The 17,349-nt window shown below is 52.4% G+C and overlaps 1 protein-coding gene across 6 annotated transcripts in view; it reads left to right on the top strand.

The window, feature by feature from the left end:
* ZFYVE27 (zinc finger FYVE-type containing 27) overlaps positions 1–17,349 on the top strand; it is a 38,858-nt gene that overhangs the window by 10,232 nt on the left and 11,277 nt on the right. For 3 of the 6 annotated variants that reach the window (XR_006603122.1, XM_045068470.1, XM_013054661.2), the window contains exons 5-12: positions 135–230; positions 572–684; positions 1,422–1,561; positions 2,127–2,198; positions 3,569–3,589; positions 3,753–3,897; positions 8,897–8,943; positions 9,244–9,325. Coding sequence is in view for 5 of the 6 variants with exons in the window: in XM_045068470.1 (XP_044924405.1) it covers positions 135–230; positions 572–684; positions 1,422–1,561; positions 2,127–2,198; positions 3,569–3,589; positions 3,753–3,897; positions 8,897–8,943; positions 9,244–9,325 (716 nt within the window). In the remaining variant the exon portion in view is untranslated. Of the gene's footprint in view, positions 1–134; positions 231–571; positions 685–1,421; positions 1,562–2,126; positions 2,199–3,568; positions 3,590–3,752; positions 3,898–8,896; positions 8,944–9,243; positions 9,326–10,308; positions 11,912–17,349 lie in introns of those variants that run through there. The other 3 variants (XM_004749537.3, XM_004749538.3, XM_013054663.2) reach the window with 3 other exon arrangements.

Raw genomic sequence — 17,349 nt, 5'->3', positions numbered from 1 at the left:
CAGTTTCTTCTGAGCTCTCTGCCCCGCCTTTGGGTTCGAAGAGACCAGCTGTCCCTGGCTAGCTAGCTATGCCCGTGAGGTCCTAGCTCCTGTGGCTCCGAGCTCTGGCTCACAGCAGTGCCCTGTGCCCACAGCCTGATCCAGCTGGAGGCCTTCCTGAGCCGCCTGTGCCGCACCTGCGAGGCCGCCTACCGTGTGCTGCACTGGGAGAACCCCACCGCATCCTCACAGTGAGTGGACGCCACTCCCCCCACCGCTGCCCTGCAGGGATTTGCCAGGGCAGGGAGCTCCTGCTCCCCTTGTTCGGCGGGGAGAGCCTCTGAGACTCTTGTGTGTAGGCCTGCCTGTGAACTTGTGGGCTGGGATGTACTGCTTTTGTTTAGTCACCTTTTAGGTGTGGTAAAAATATTTTGAGAGTAGAAATGTAACTCACCATGTAATCTCACCCACTCGTTTGATTAGCAGATGTCATGTTTATGAAGTGTGCCTGTTGCCGAGTGGCTGTGTTCCAGAGTGATTTCCTTCTGATCTTAGGAGTTTCTGACGCTGTGGTTCCTCTCTTTCGTTGCAGGTTCTATGGGGCTCTTCTGGGCACAGTTTGCATGCTTTATCTGCTGCCCCTGTGCTGGGTCCTTGCCCTTTTAAACAGCACGCTCTTTCTGGGGAATGTGGAGTTCTTCCGAGGTAAGCCTCGGACAGCTTGGACAGCTCAGCAGAGGCTCAGGCTCTGGGGGCTAGATTAGGCTCCCGGGTTTGTCCAACCCTCCAGCTAATCATCGTTTGCTGTGCCTTCCACAAGGGGGCAGCACCACACCAGGGTAGTTTCTGGGAGGGCTCCTGGGCTCTGCATCTGAGATGTCAGGGGGCATCCAGGGGGAGGCTGCTACTGTGGGGGGTCCCTCTCCCTTCCCAAGACTGGTGAATCCCTACTTATGTGATGTGGTGGCTTCTGGGAGATGAGGGAGGGATGTTTTCCCAGTGTTGCCACCCGCATCCTGGGATGCAGCCACCTGGAGGGGCTACTTCGAGTGATCCCGGAGTTCTAGTCTGCTGTCTAGCTTCTAAAGCGGGGAGGCAGTCTGGAGAGGCCCTGAGCCACAGAAGCCCGGGTTTGCACACGTGTTTGGTTGATTGCTGTGTTTGTTTGCCTTCCCGTAGTTGGGTGATTAGTTACCGAAGCCGTAATTCATCCAACACAGTGCATTTAATCCCCCTGTAGCCGTCAAATGGGGTGGTTGGGGGTAGCCCTGTTCTGCTTATGAGGCTCAGGTTAGGTGATCTGTTCAGAGTTAGGAGGGTGACTTTCTTGCAGCTGAGAGCAGGCTGGTGCAAGAGGCCAGCTACCTGTAGAAGGGGGGAATCCCCAGAGTACCACTCATTCCATCCTGTTTATGCCCCCACTCTGTTCTTGCCCTGGACAGTGGTGTCTGAGTACAGGGCACGTCTGCAGCAGCGGCTGAACCCCAAGCAGAAAGACAGCGTCTTTGAGAGCCCGGCACTGCTGGAGGCTGGGGAAAAGTGTGCTGTGCGGGACTGCACACCTGCACCCACGCCCACAGAGGTGAGCGCCCCCCACCAGAGGGTAGAGCCTTCTGCAGGCAGCGGATGGGGCCTTCTGGTTCCCAGCTTGTTCATGCCCCGGAGCTCCTGGCCTCTTCACAGTTCCTGCTGCTTCCCTGGCCTCCTTTTCTCAGAAATGTTTAATAATGATAAGCGTAATGATAACAGCTACTGCTTGCTTTGTTGAATGCTTACTCTGCTGATGTAAGGACTTTAGAGGTACTACTGGGTGAGGTGTAGGTTGCTTCCGAGAATGAGAGGGTTTGCTGCTGCATGGGACAAGGCTGAGGCCCAGAGTGCTTGTGCCAGTATTGGGGGGGAGGCAGGACTCAGACCAGGCCCTGTGGTTCTAGCACCTGAGCTGTGCAGCCACCGTGGGGCCCAGGTCGCTGTCCCTCTAGGTCAGAGAGGGCCCTCCTTCTCATGACTCTTTCTCGAATGTGTGCCATTTCCCCTGGGGCAGGAATGGATGTTTTAGGGAACCTGGAAGTTGGCTTCAGGAAGCTGGTGGCCTCTGCCTTGGGGGCAGGGCTCCCCTCTCCTTCTGTAATAGTCTCTCTTCCCAGGACCTCACGCCCGGCAGTGTGGAGGAGGCTGAGGAGGCTGAGCCCGATGAGGAGTTCAAAGATGCGATTGAGGTGGGTGGCCCTTCCCTACCACCCTCTACTGATCAGGCGGGAAGCCAGCTGGTCTGGAGCTGGGTGGCTTCTCACATCCCAAATCCAGGTTTTTCAGTTCTCTTTATCCAGATGAGAAGCCAGAACTTGTGAGCTAGAGCTCGCTGGATGAAAGGGTATCTCTGAGCTTCCTTCCATTCTCTGACTGATCTACTCCTCTGTCATGCGTGCTTAGGGCAAGGATGGCTCTGGAAGCCTCTGGGAAGTGCCCTGTATCGGGGGCTGGATCATTTACCAGCTAAGCTGGAGACTCTGGGCTTGGTGCCTTGGTTGTGGGGAAGGCAGACTTGGGGAGGGCACTGGCCCAGGTCTCTCACTGCTCTTATGCAGAATGAGATTCGAAAGATGTCTCTTTGGCGGGTAGAGGGGGGGAAGCTGGAGAAAGTGGTTGCAGGCCAAGGGCTAGGTCAGAATCTTCCTGATTTTAAGACAGTGACTCAAACTGATAGTTTGTAGAAGCATTTTATTTGGCATCCAAGATTTAAAAATATTTACAAATGGATAGATTTCAGTGATGAGTCTGGATTTTCAGTTTCTCTGAACAGTCAGCAGCTCTGGTAGTCCCGAGTGTGCAGTGGTCAGTGTGGCTGAGGAGTGACTGTCCCCTTTAGAAAAGCCCCTGCCCCCACCCTCCTTGTCCCCGGTCACTGAGTGCTTATGTGGTGGCTGTTGTCACAGCTGTGCTGTTGCATTTCCATAGAGCAGGATGTCATTTCCCTATCTCTGTAAAGGGGGAAATTGCAGTATTGAGAAAAGGGGTCTTGTGCATTGCCCCGGGCCTGTGATTTACCCTAGCCCACTTCCCTCTCACCTCAGCCTCACCCACATCCGCATTTACATTTTCAGCTGCTTAATGATTTCTCCCAGACTTGAGTATGCCATTGTAGACTGTGCATCTCGGGGTGGTGGTGGAGGGAGTGAGGACAGCCAGGGTCTTCGGGCTCTTTTGTTCCTGACCCACAGTAGCGAACACATTTTACATCTTGGCCTAGTTCACACTTATGTCTGCAAAATATGTAAAACTTAAATGGAGCAAAAGTTTTCTGAAAATACATTTTAAGGGATATTTTTTGTTCTATTGAAATCATGAGCTACTTTTAGTGAATTATCTCACCCAGTTTGAGAAACCATAGTACCCAGCTTTTCTCAAGCTGATGCGATGCTGGGCTCCTCCCCCGGGGGCCTCTGTGGATGTCATCCTCTGTGGTGTGCTCAGACAGAACTCAGGGGCGCTTCTGTATTTCTCTCGGCCTGTGGGACCCTTCCTGGTGGCGTCCTTCCTGCTGTCTATCTCTGTTTTCTCTCTTTCTCCTGCACACCTTGGGAGGCAGGAGACTCACTTGGTGGTGCTGGTAAGTAGGAGCCTTGGTGAGGCGGGCAGGGACTGGGCAGGGGGAGGCTGACCGAGCTGGCTGGCCCTGTGTCTCGTGGGGTATGCTGTGCTGGGGGCATCTGCACGTGGCTCCCGGAGCCCTGCCACAAGGTGGGCAGGACTGGAAGCAGCTGTTCCCACAGGAGGATGACGAAGGTGCCCCGTGTCCAGCGGAAGACGAGCTGGTCCTACAGGACAACGGGTTTCTGAGCAAGAATGAGGTACTGCGCAGCAAGGTGTCCCGGCTCACGGAGCGACTTCGCAAACGCTGCCCTTCCAACAACTTCGGTACGGCCAGGCCTGAGAAAGGGGGCTGTGTGGGTGTCGTGGGGCCAGAGTTTGGGAACTGTGGGTACTGAGAGTAAGGAGTAACGCCATGTGCCCGGGCCCCAGAGAGGGTAGCAGGCAAACAGTGGCACTGCCAAGGGAGTGAGTCTGCATTCCTTCTTGTTCCTCTGTCCTCCTTGAACGTTAACTTGAGGGAAGTTGAGGCACTCTGTTCCAGAAACGCCACTCCAGGATTGGAGAGTGGTGTCATCCTGAGGCAGAGGCCCAGAAGGCAGTGTGGCAGGATGGCTGAGAACAAGATGTAGCGTCCGACTGCCCCCGGGGTAAATCCCAGCTCTTCTGGGTGTCCTTGAGCAAACGATATAACCTCTCTGTGCCTCAGGTTCCCGTTCTAAGAAACGGCAGTAATAACAATTCTTATCTCATGGGGTTCTTGGAGGTCTCTAATTTGGTGATGCTTATTAAGTGGTAGCACAATGCTGGCTGGGTGACAGTAGGTTGCTTAGTAAGGGGGGTGTGAACATGAGGGGTCCTGGTCCGTCCCGCAGGTGCCTAGCAGCTTCTCTGGATCTTTCCTGTCCGGCTTGAAACAAGTTGAAGCAAAAAGTATCTTCCTTTGCACATGATAGAAACCCGAGGTCCCTTCTCCTCAGCCAAGTTTGTGGACTGATCAGTCCTTATTTTACTGGGAGGGTAAGGGCGGCTCAAGGAAGGCAGCTTTGGAGAAAGGTAGACATGACTGTTAGCATGGTGGGAAGCCCGGCTCCGACCGGGAGAGCAGTTGCTGAGCCAGATAAAGTTCTGGCTGAAGAGAGCAGGTGACTTGGGGGTCATGCTGGTCTGGAGGAAGAGCCTTGCTTGTGCTTGGTGTTGGCCTCCAGGAGGATGGGGCGGCTATGCTGTTCATTCCGGTGGGAGTGAGTTCTAGAGTCTGCATCCTGGGAGAAGCCGTGGGGTTCTTTTGAGGAATTTGGCCCAGGGCATCCAGGGGCCTGCCTTCCTGCCCCTCTGGCACCAGGGCCCTTGTTCTCCAGGATTAGAGGTCCTGGGCATGCTTCTTCTTTCTGCTCTGTGAGTGCGCCCCAGTCATTTCCAGTTCCCTTTTGTTTGTGGTGATCACAGACTTCTCCGGGGCACTGTGTTCAGTGCACTTGCACGTACACGGTCTCATCTAGTCCAGATGGTAGATGCGATAGGGACAGGCAGTTCTTAGGGGCTTAGGAGCATCTGGGTTCCAGAAGTTCCAAGTGACACTATGCAAGAATTCGTATTCTTGTTGTAGCATGTGATTCATCCATGTGTATGAATTTTAAGTCAAGGCCTTTAGACATTCTCATTTGCAGGTGAGTAACCTCAGGTGAGAAAAAGTGATTTGCCTTATGTCTTCAGCCAGTTAATGGTTGAGCTATGACTCAAATCCAAGCCATTTGATGTGGCTCCTGTGTTCTTGTATTTTTTTCTCACTCATCATGCTCCCTTTGCCTTAGTGTCTGAAGTCCTCTGGTTTTATGTCTTATTTTATTTTATTTTTTTAAAGATTTTATTTATTCATCAGAGAGAGATCACAAGTAGACAGAGAGGCAGGCGGGGGAGGGGGGAAGGAGGCTCCCTGCTGAGCAGAGAGCCGATTCGGGCCTCGATCCCAGGACCCTGGGATCATGACCTGAGCCAAAGTCAGAGGCTTTAATCCACTGAGCCACCCAGGCGTCCCTATGTCTTATTTTAATACTTGGTTTTTGGTTCAGGTAGTACCAGCTGGGTTGGGTGAAGGCCTTTCAGGTTCACATGAGGCTGGCAAGGGCAGAAAATGCTGCTTTTTTGGTAAGCCTCTTTTAATTCCCATTCTTTAAGACTGCTCGATATCCTCTTCCTGAGATGATCTCAGACTCCTTGCTGTGAGGGCAGGTGCAGCTGCTCTGCTTCTGGGTCTGGCTCCCACAGGCTAGGGGGAGGTGAGCCACATTCAGGGCAACTCCATTCTGGCTGCCCGTGGAGGGCGGGGACAGGGACAGATGAGGACAGGCTGCTCAGGGGCTTCTTCGTGGCCCTGCTCTGTCCCAGAGGCTCTTTGACCATTACCCTGGCAGGGCCCACGAAATCTTAGGCTCCTTCCTGCTCCCGTGGCATCATTACATGGTGAGTCAGGCCCTTTGCTGAGGGTGGGGACAGGGAGAGTTGGTAGATGTTGGAACAGGGCTGCTCTCCTCCATATACCTGTTTTGAGCTGGTGTCAGCATCCTAAGCCCTCCTTGGCTCAGGCTTGTGCAGTGAGTACATGTTGGTTTCACCAGACCACATGGCTGCCCCAGGATCCTTGGCCCTGATGTTCCATCCTGGACTTGGGCCTGAGTGTCAGTCTTTGAGTGGCTTCAATCCTCTGCCCCGTGCCTTTGTCCCCTTTGCTAAGGAGAAGCAGAGATGGATTGCTTCTTTTTTTTAAAGATTTATTTAGTGGGGCACCTGGGTAGCTCAGTTAATTAAGTGTCTCAGTTGATTAAGTGCTGGTCATAATCTCAGGGTCCTGGGATCGAGTCCTGCATTGGGGTCCCTGCTTGGTAGGGAGTCTGCTTCTCCCTCTCCCTCTGCCTACCCCATCCCCACTCATGTTCTCGCTCTCAAATATATAAATAAAACCTAAAATAGAAAATATTTATTTATTTATTTTTAAAAGATTTTATTTATTTATTTGACAGAGAGACACGGTGAGAGCAAGAACACAAACAGGGAGGGTGGGAGAGGGAAAGCAGGCTTCCCGTTGAGCCGGGAGCCTGACGGGGCATGGGGAAGGGGCTCAATCCCAGGACACTGGGATCATGACCTGAGCTGAAGGCAGATGCTTAACAACTGAGCCATGCAGGTGCCCTGATTTTTTTTTTATTTATTTGAAAGAGGGAGAGGCTTGATCTCACGACCCATGAAATCATGACCAGAGCCTAAACCAAGAGTCAGACACTTAACTGCTTGAGCTGCCCGGGTACCCCAAGGTGGGTTACTTTGCCCACATTCTTTGTGTGGGGGACAAAGTTTTAGAGTAGCCTGATTGTTGGTTTGGCATCAGGGCAGCAGCTCCTGCTATGCTGTCCAGAGGCCAGGTGCTAACTGGCAGCAATGGCATTCACCTTACATGCCTTGGCCTCAGGCTTCTCCTTGCTCTAGCTTGGGTGGACCCATCTTTCCTTAAACACAGGGAGTGTCCTGTAGCAAGGGCTGCAGGAGGTTCTGGTGGGACAGGAAGGGACCACATGTAGCTGTCAATATACCTCTGGGCCTTTGCTTGAAGGTGAGGCCCGGGGCTCCATACCTGGCTACATAGGTAGTTCAAGAGGCCTAGTGGTGCTTCCTGAAGCTCCTAATTGCTCTGGCCAGGTTGCAGGAGGCCTTTGGGCCTCAGGTTGTAGACACGTACTCCAGTAGCCGCCTTATCCACTCCTAAGTGCTTTCAGGACCCAGCTCAGCTTCCTTCTGGGCCCACAGTCCCAGGGCTAGCCTCTGTATCCCCTTTCGGGAGCATCTTCATGCCCACCATGGACCCCCAGGCTTTCTCCCCTGCTGCCTCAGACGATAGCTTGGGTTCCTGGGGATAGCCTTTGGAAACTTTCTTGGTCTCTTCAGGGTTTGCTTTTGTTCCTGGAGCTTGGTGAAGCCATCAGGCAGAGTGCGGCCTTTCCTCTCCTCAGACCTCAGTTTGCCTCTGCATTTTGCTTCCCTTCATTCACTGGCACGTGCCCCCTTCTGTAGACTGTGTCTTTGCTGCAGGCCGCCTTTTCCGTATGTAATTTTCCTGGGAGCATGGGTGGGTGGTGAGCACAGCGGCCTCTGAAAGAACTGTCGGTTGGTTCCCTCTCTGCCTGTCCTTCCTCTTCTTGCACTCCTTGCCTCCTCCCATGCACTTGCTAAGCTGTTGTTGACTCTTCTGGCATGGTCTGGAAACTTGAGCATCATGTGGGGGGTGGTTTGGGTGGAGTCTCTTGCGGCCCTTCCCTGCTCCGTCCTGCCCACCACTCACAGTGTCTGTGCCCCTGCCCTGCACGTTGTCTTGGAAGGTGCCTGGTTCTGAGCTCCTCTTCTGGAATCTTCAGATGACAGGAAGCAGGAGTCTGGGGTGCAAGGCATTTCTGCATTATCTGTGGGCAGACTATTTGTTAAGAGACACTTAGGAGAGGGTCGTGTCAGGCAGGTTTCATCTGAGCTCATTGGATCTGCCTTCTCTGAAGGATACCTGTCAGGTCCTCCCTAGCTTGGTGTGCTTTCAGATTCTGCAGGATGCTTTTCGATTTTGGTGGGACCTGTAGGTGGGGCCTCTAAGTCCTGGGAGGGCTCATGAACCGGCAGCTGTGTATAGGAGACATGGATTCTCAGGGACCATGGGAATTTTCCTTCTGTTTTCATTTTCTTTTCCTTTTTTTTTTTTTTTTAAGGTTTTATTTATTTATTTGAGAGAGAGTGAAAGCGAGAGAGATCACAGAATGAGAGGGAGAAGTAGACTTGCCACTGAGTGGAGAGCCTGATGTGGGACTTGATCCCAGCACCCTGAGATCAGGACCTAAGCCAAAGGCAGACACTTAACCAACTGAGCCACCCAGGCACCCTGGGAATTTCCTTCTTAGTTTGAGTCCCTTTCTGTCTCCAGATCTGGACTTTGCTCCCCTTTTGTTTTTTAAATTGAAGATTTTATTTACTTATTTTAGAGAGAGAGCGTGAGAGAGAGAGATCACAAGTGGGAGGGAGGGGTAGAGAGAGAAGCAGACTCCCCACTGAGCAAGGAGACCGAAGTGGGACTCCATCCCAGGACTGTGGGATCATGACCTGAGCTGAAGGCAGATGCTTAACAGACTGAGCTCCCAGGTGCCCTGGACTTTGCTCCCTTGCTCACTGCTCCCAGCTATGGTGTCTGGGCTGGGCTGCCATTCTGAGTGGTCCCATTTAGAAGAGCCAGAAGCAGGGGAGAGTCAAGAGCCCTGGACTAGGTCAAGGCTGAACTGCTGCCTCTGTTTGTCAGGGAACTGCACGGGCTGCTCGGCCACCTTCTCGGTGCTGAAGAAGAGGGTGAGTCTCTCTGAGGATATGTGTGTGGGGACTTGGGATGAGATGCAGGGGAGTGAGTGGTGGGGAGTCATTGGGCCACACTGGGCCTGGGGTCTGAGGTTTGCTCAGGTGAGCAGGGATCTGTTGTCCCTGTGCCCACACCTTCACCAGTCTTCCCACTGGATGTCATGTTTGCTCTGTCCTGCCCCACTTGGGCATTCCTATGGTAGTCCCAGGTTCCTTGGGTGAGATCAGTTGATGGGAGGGAGGGGGACTCTGGGTGTGGGTGACACATCTGATACTGACCATGGCTTTTTGCAGCGGAGCTGCAGTAACTGTGGAAACAGCTTCTGCTCTCGGTGCTGCTCTTTCAAGGTGCCCAAGTCCTCCATGGGGGCCACAGGTGAGTGGGGCAGGCGGCCAGGGGTCAGGGCATTGGGAGGGCTTGGCTGGTTCCTGCATCTTCCAAGGGCTGCTGCAGTGTGGAAAGGGAGCAAGGGGCCAGTGAGAAGGCAGGGGGACTAGGGATCCTGTCTGCCCTGGAGAAACATCTCCACTGTCCTTTAACAAACAAAACACCAAAGTATTTTATGTGTGCAAAAGAATATATTTAATGTATCCAAATTATGAGACATAATACTGAATATCTGTGGCTGCTTTGCTGAAGTTAAAAAACAGCAGTAGTCGCCCCCCACCCAGGCTCCCCAGCACCGCCCTGCCTTCCCCAGAGGAAACCACTGTGCTGAATTTTGTTTTTTCTCATTAACTCAGTAACACTTTTAACAAAATGAAAAAGCAGTACATACTCGCTGTAAGCAAAAGATACAGATAAAGGAAGGGATTCACGTGCACAAGGGTAAATGCGGACACACATGCAGGTTCTACAAGTAGTGGGAGCATGTTCTGCACACTGCCTCTAATGTGCTGTAATCTGAAATTGAGGCTTTTCTGGTTTTCTCTCTGGTCATGCAAGTAGCATATGCTCATTCTAGACGATTTGGAGATTATCATACAGAAGAAGAAGGAAGAAAAAAATAATCCATACTCTTACTACCTAGGGATAACCACCGTTAAAACATGTTGGAAAATTTTCTTCTGGTATTTTATTTAAAGAACTTTTTAGTGGTGTTTTGTTGGTGCCAGAATCATTTCTAATGCAGGGCACCTGGGGGAGAGGCCTGCTGTTGCTGTGGTCACTCCTGAAGTCCCCAGTCCCCATGGAAAGTGGAGTCTGAGGGCAGGCTAGGGAGCTGGGTTAGCGAGGATGTGGGCTGGGTGGTGGGTGGCTTGTGTGGGGCATTGGGGGTTGGGAAATGGTAGTAGTATTGGGGGTCATGAACCAAAGGACATGAGGAAGCGTCTCACCAAGTTCTTCCTCCTTTTCAGCCCCCGAAGCCCAGAGAGAGACTGTGTTTGTGTGTGCCTCGTGTAACCAGACCTTGAGCAAGTGAGAAGAGGGACTGGGGTCTAAAGTGGGCGTCGGTCCCTGGGACCAGCAGCAGACCTCACTCTCCTATCCCTAGCCCCATGTAGTGTGTGCTGGGCAAATAGGCTTCCCTTCGCTCTCCTCGCTGTCTCCAGCTGGGTTCTGGAGCTGCTCCCCCCTCTTGCGGACGGCTAGTAAATGGCAGTTCTCAAATCCCAGAGGTTAGAGGAGCCCCTGGAGGGCCCGCGTGTTTGCCCTCCTCTGTCCTGTGCTGAATTAGTGGACTCAGAGCTGGGCGGGGAATATAAACTAGAGGGCAGTAGTGAGCTAGGCCTGGTCTCTAGGGGTTTCTGAGCATCAGGGCGTTTCTCCACACCTCACAATTCTAGGAGACCACAGATCAGAGATGGGGAGAAGAGATTCTTCTTCTGCTGTTCCTGGGCCAGTCCCTTGGCCTCTGAGAGCCTGCAGGAGGGCTTGGGCATGGCATGGCCCAACTCTGCTGTTTGAATGTCACTTCAGGCATCAGCATCTCATTGTTTCTCCACCAGAGGGTGTATGGCCAGAGCTAGTAAGACCAAAAGTCCTAGAAACAGGGTTGAAGTTTCCATGTTCTCCCAGAGGAGGCCGTATCTAGGAGGGCATGTCAGAATCCTTTAGTATTAAGTGGAGCAAAACATAGGGAGCCCCAGCATCTCCAAGGACATCAGACTCACCTTGCAGAGACCTTGACTTGCAGAGTCTCAGCCTACATATTACCCTGGTGACATTCCACTGGGTAGATGCCAGGTGTTCAGATCACTCTTACTTCTCCTGCTCAAAGCCTCAGGCACCCCTGCTCTGGCCCAGAACTATGTTTTGCCTCCCTGGCCCCTTGTCCCATGGAGTGTGAGACAGGCAGGGAGAGCAGAGGTCCTGAAGCCCTTGACCCTTGGGGGCCTGGGAAATGTAGGATCCCTCCGGGCTAGGTCCTCGATTCTGATGCTGTTCCTCAGCAGGACAGTCTCACTTAGGGATGAAGGCCACCTGAGGTCCCCATCTTCTCTTCAATAATTTTATGTTCACTTCTGGACTGTTAGGGCACCAGCGTCTCTCCCTAAGCCTTGAGCTGGCTCGGGCATCCTTTCTGTCCCCTGGAGTTGCTCTGCCTTTTTGAAGTATTTATTTATTTATTGCATAGTTCCTGGGAACATGTGCCCCAAGGAAGGGGATGGAGAGGAGGGGGTGCTTCTGTCCCAGGATGCCTCCCTGGAGTCATGGGCTGCTGGGGACCCAGGACCTATAGGAGGCTGAGCAGGTGTCCAAGGAGGCAGGCTGGGGAGACAAGACCGCCCCAGGCTAGCTTTCTGGGGCTACTTAGGGCTGGGCAGCTAGGGTCCTGTGACAGACCAGGGAGGTGCAAGTCCCTGGGGAACCAGGCAGGCCTTGGTGTACCCCCTTCCTTGGGCTCCTTTGTTAACAGATGAGAGTTAAATACTCTGTGCTTTATTTACACTGGAGAGGAACAAAAAGGATCTCTGTGTATATGGAGAATTGTCAATAAAAAGGCCCTCAAGCTTCTGACGTTTTTGTCCTGGTCCTTGCGCTAACCCTCTCTGTGAGGCTAGAGAGCCAGACTTGCCCTGGGCTGAGTTTGCAGGCCTGAGCTGTGCCTGTGGGACACGGCTGGAGGGGGTGTGGAGTCTGCAGGGGGGGTGGGGGGAGGAGCTCTGTGCCTCATGCAGGCGGGGCTCAGCACGTGTTTGTCGGATTGACTTGAGTCTCTGTCTTGTGACCAGATTGTGAGCAGTTGGGGGTTAGGACCAGGACTAGTCAAACACTAAGCAGTGCAGGCTTTAGAACGGAAGGATTTTAGCTAATCCTTCTTAGAAAGCAAAAAAGGATCGGCGCTGTAGAGGCTGAGAGCCAGCCAGAAGAGGATTGGCTGTGAGACAGGGCAGATAAGCGGTTCTCTGAAAGCAGAGTTTGTGGGGTGTGTACTGGGTGCCAGGCACAGTGGTGAGTGCTTTATACACATTTTATTTATGCGTAGTGATGGTCCTATGAGGTAGGCACTGTTCACCCCCATTTTATAGATGAGGACACTGAGGCCAAGGGAAGCTGAGTAGGGGCAGTGAAAGGTCTGGCATGGTACTTGGCAGACTAGGGTTGGCTGTGAGCCATGCCTTCCAGACGGAGCGCTGGGGCAGCGAGGACGGCAGGAGAGACCTTGCATCAGGGCTGAGGTGAGGTCACAGCCGTGTTCTCATGGCCCCATGCCCGCACAGCTCGCAGAGGCAGTGGCCTGGTCCAGATGGGATTCTGCCTAGCTCACGGACTTCTAATATGGGGGAGCCCCAGCAGCTCCAAGGGGCCTCGAGAGACAGGGAAGCAGGCAGGACCTTTTCTTGGCAGTTTTTACAGAAGACAATGTTCTCTTGAAAAAGTATCAAAGTGGCCTCAGCAGCTTGGGTCCAGAGGAACAGTAAAGACATTGGAGGAAGGCGAAGTGGGGCCTTGGAACCAAAGGACAGCAGCGATGGTGCAGGCCCAAGGGAGATGCAGCTGGGGCTGTGCAGGCGCTTTTGTGCATGGCACATGTCCTGGGTGTCTCAGCTGGAAGGCTGCTCAGAAGTCGTCCAGGCCAGCCCCTCACTTCGGGAAGGACAGCACATCCATTTGAAGAGGCATCTTCCCCACGGTGTCAGAGGGAGGGCCTTCTTCAGAGCAGGAGCAGCCTTTGTTAGCCAGGGCCAGTCTGTTGGCCGTCAGAAGTAGGCACTGCTGTGGCAAGTCCCACACTTGGCCTTCCTCTGCCATCAGTGGCAGCCACGCTGGAGTGAATTGCCACGGGGCATTGCCCCTAGGCCTTTCGGTGCTACTTTCCTCTGTAAAGTGCATGATACTGATCTGTACCTTACAGGGCTGCTGTGAGGAGTTCCTGAGACCATCCACTCCAGGCATGGAGCATGGGCCCTGGGGCACAGGAAGTGATTTTCAAAGGCCAGCCTGTTCCTGCCATTCTGGCAATCTGACTGTCCCAGATGGCCTAGAACAATTTTTGGTTTATGTGTTTTTAAACCAGAGACTAATCTTAGATTATTATTCAGGAAAGAATCTGAGGCCAGAGTGTAGTTTGAAAAAGCAGAGACAATACTATTTTATTTTGGGGAAAAACAAAAACGCGTAATGTTGGTGAAATAGTCTGTGGCATGAGTAGCCTTTGGGACACGGGCTACCAGGGCTCGGGAAGCACGGGTTTTATCGTGGGGTCTTGGATGGGTCTTCACACCGAAAGGAAGCCAAAGGGCCACCTCTTTGTCCCTTTACAGTGTGTGTGAGGGCCTCAGTGAGAGCAGTCTGGGGAGTGACAACTTGCAGGTGTGCAGGTACCACTGGGAAAATGAAGCTGTGGAGGGTGGATTGTGTCTTGCAGCTGGTGGGGGTCCACAGTGTGGAGAGGACTGGATGTGTGGTGGCTGAGAGGGCAGACTGCTCATAATAGAATTGGATGCCTGAGTTAAAAGATGCCTCCATTTTGTTCTTTGGCACCCATTGGGAGGAATAGTAGCTGGGTTGTGCTCCAGCTCTGGTCCCCACTGGGACAGACTTGGGACACAGGTAGCACCCACAGCCTGGCTTAAGTTGATGGGTCTGTTGGTCTTTTTGTGGTTTGGTAGGGATGGGGGGCAATCTGTGGTGAGCCCTGGCAGACTTTGAATTGGTTTCGGGGTCTTCAGGATTTGTAGCCATCAATCTCCTGGTCCTCAGGGCTAAAGCCCAACGAAGCTCCATTTTCATGCCCTTGTCTTCATGGAACCTTCCAGGCGCCACTTTTGAGAGGCCCTGGCTCCAGCATCTATCTTGTAGCTGGTGGCAGGCTCTGAGATCAGGATAACACCTACTTTACTTTACTTTTCTTTTCTGTATCTTGGATGTTCTTTATTAATTTCTGGAAAAGATTTTATTTATTTGTCAGAGAGTGAGAGACGAAGAACAGGAGCAGGGAGAGCTGCAGACAGAGGGAGAAGCAGAACCCACGCTCAGCAAGAAGCCCAATGCGGGACTTGATCCCAGGACCCTGGATCATGACCCGAGCTGAAGGCAGATGCTTAACCGACTGAGCAGCCCAGGCATCCCAACACCTACATGCTGAGCTTGTCATTCTTTCTTAAACCTCAAGACATTACCAAAAGCTAGGTTTTGTTATTAAGTCCATTTCACTGATGAGTAAAACAAAGGCCTGGAGAGGTTAAGTAATCTGCCCAAGGTCATGTAGCTAGTAAGCCATGGAACTGGGGTGTGAATTGTGCCACAGGTGCTCGAAGAGGCATTATCAGAGAAACTCTGGTTGAACATACAATCCTGCCTCACTCCCCTCTGTTCTGCCTTGCCCCCACCAGCTCCAGGATCTTCTGAGCCACTGAGCTAACAGGAGCAGCCTGCCCATCCCGAGCCCTAGCAAAGTGGGCTCAGCGTCCAGAGGAACAGAGGCAGCCTTGTGGCAGGAGCTCCCCTGCCCCAGCACCACCCCCCTTGGTTGGGTCTGTTTCAACACCCCAGAGCAGCACATTCCATTCTCTGGCACAGCTGGGGGTTGGGGATTCCGGATTCCCCTGGCTGCTTGCTCTCTTCAGGGCCCCAGCAGAGCTTGCTGTCTGGGCTGGGATACTGGGTCCCAGCCACATACATTCCAGCAGCAACCACCCCCCACGTTGGATTTCCCAAAGAGTGAACTTTAGCCAGGATTACAGCCGACTAAACAGTTGTGGGTTGTGAGCTTCCTTTGTGGGCCTCAAGAGCCTGGATGCATAGGGAGGAGGGGTGGTGGGGTCAGGGGTGGGCTGCTTTGGGTCAGGAGCAAAGCCGCAGTCAGAGGCTGGCTCCTCTGTTGCTGTCAGGGCCCTTGGAGTGGGACCTGAGCAGGGCTCGCAGAAATCTTCCTGTGAGGCAGGGTGGCTGAAGCTTTGCTGTCTGTCCTTCCCCCATGCCCCTGGGCTTCGGCTCCTGCAGGCGGTAGGATAGTGGTTGAGAACCTGGGGTCAAGTCCTAGTACCACTACATGGACCACTACTGTGTACTCTGAAGCGTGTCCTCCAGTAAGCTCACGAACCTCTCTGGTCCTCAGCCTCCTCCTCCTTAAAACGGGGGTAGTAATGCTTACCTCTGAGGGCTGTTGGCAGGCTTGAATTAGAATACCAGAGTGAGGGGCACCTGGGTAGCTCATTGGTTGAGCGTCCAGCTCTTGATTTCAGCTCAGGTCAGTGTGATCTCAGGATCGTGAGACTGGGCCCCGTGTCAGGCTGTGTGCTCAGCACACAATCTGCTTGAGGATCCTTTCTCTCCCTCTGCTCCTCCCCTCTCATAGGGGTGCGCTTGCTTGCTCTATCTTCCCTACCTCCCCCCACCCCCGCCCTGGTAAAATAAATAAACAAAATCTTTAAAAAGAAAAAAATAAGAATCCCAGAGTGCTTGGAATAGTGCCTGCCACCCAGCATGGGCTTGGAATTTATTATGTCTTCTCCCTGCTGTTGGCTTACATACCCCTTGGGGAGGGGTGTATTTTCTTTTTTTTTGTTTTGTTTTTTCCCTTTTCTTTCTTTCTTTTTTTTTTTTTTTTTTTTTTTTTTTTTTTTTTTTAAGATTTTATTTATTTATTTGACAGACAGAGATCACAGGTAGGCAGAGAGGCAGGCAGAGAGAGGAAGGGAAGCAGGCTCCCCGCTGAGCAGAGAGCCCGATGCGGGGCTAGATCAGGGATCGATCCCAGGACGGGGCTCGATCCCAGGACCGTGGGATCATGACCTGAGCCAAAGGCAGAGGCTTAACCCAATGAGCCACCCAGGCGCCCCTTTCTTTTTTTTTTTTTTAAAGGTTTTTATTTATTTATTTGACAGACAGAGATCACAAGTAGGCAGAGAGGCAGAGAGAGAGGGGGAAGCAGGCGCCTTGCTGAGCAGAGAGCCCAATGTGGGGCTTGATCCCAGGACCCCAAGATCATGACCTGAGCCTAAGGCAGAGGCTTTAACACACTGAGCCACCCAGGTGCCCAGAGGGGTGTATTTTCTGAAGTAAAACGCCAAGTATAGGCTCTGTCCTGAAAGTAACAACTCTGGGTTTTAGATGAGATGTTCCTACCTCTTCCTGCCTTCCTGCCAGTAGGTTTCTTAGTTAATAAATCAGTTAGGAATGTACTGTTATGTATGGGCACCATGCTAGCCAGGTCAAGGCCTTTGGTTAATAAAAATACCAGTTACCATTTAATGAATATCTTCTAAATGCTGGGCACTGGTTTGAGCAACTTGTCATATGTTATTCCCACTTAACACTCAGCCAGCCTGTGAAATAGACATTATTCTGTCATTTAGTAGTTGGGCAGTGTTCCCAATGTCACATGGTCACCAAGTCACAGGATTGGAACCCAAAACTGGGCTCTACTACCTCTCTTCAACCTGATCCAGGGTACTTCTTCTTCTTTTTTTTTTTTAATTTAAGATTTATTTATTTTTTAGAGTGGGGAGAGGGACAGAGACAGAGAAGCAGACTCCCAGCTGAGTGTGGAGCCCTATGCAGGACTCAGTCTCATGACCATGAGATCATGACCTGAGATGAAATGAAAAGTCGGATGCTTAACTGACTGAGCCATGTAGGCACCCCAGATCCTGAATATTTAGCAGCCTGCCCCAAATCCTTCCTGTTCTTTATCAGAACTCTGATTTTGTATCCAACTGAAACACCTGACTTCCTCTGCCTCCTCGCACCTGGAGTTGGCCATGTGACTTAGTTCTGGCCGGGGAGCTAAACGTGGAAATCTACCAGGTGGGACTTGTTGGGAAATTACTGTTTTCCTGATCAAAAGGGCCAGAGGCAGCTGACATGCTGTGTTTGCTCCCCTTCTCTGCCTTGCTGCCTGGCATGTGGTTAGAAGTGGGGAGGAGGAGGCACTGTTTGTAACCAAGAGAACAGAAGCTGTCTCCTGGCAGAGCAGGAAGACAGAATGAGCCTGGGACACGGACCTCACA

This window comes from Mustela putorius, unplaced genomic scaffold (assembly GCF_011764305.1).
Source record: "Mustela putorius furo isolate JIRA1106 unplaced genomic scaffold, ASM1176430v1.1 tig00003909_pilon_pilon_pilon, whole genome shotgun sequence".
NCBI classification, from domain to species: Eukaryota; Metazoa; Chordata; class Mammalia; order Carnivora; family Mustelidae; genus Mustela; species Mustela putorius.
The sequence above is the reverse complement of the archived record's forward strand: the minus strand, read 5'-3'. Positions and strand labels throughout refer to the sequence as shown.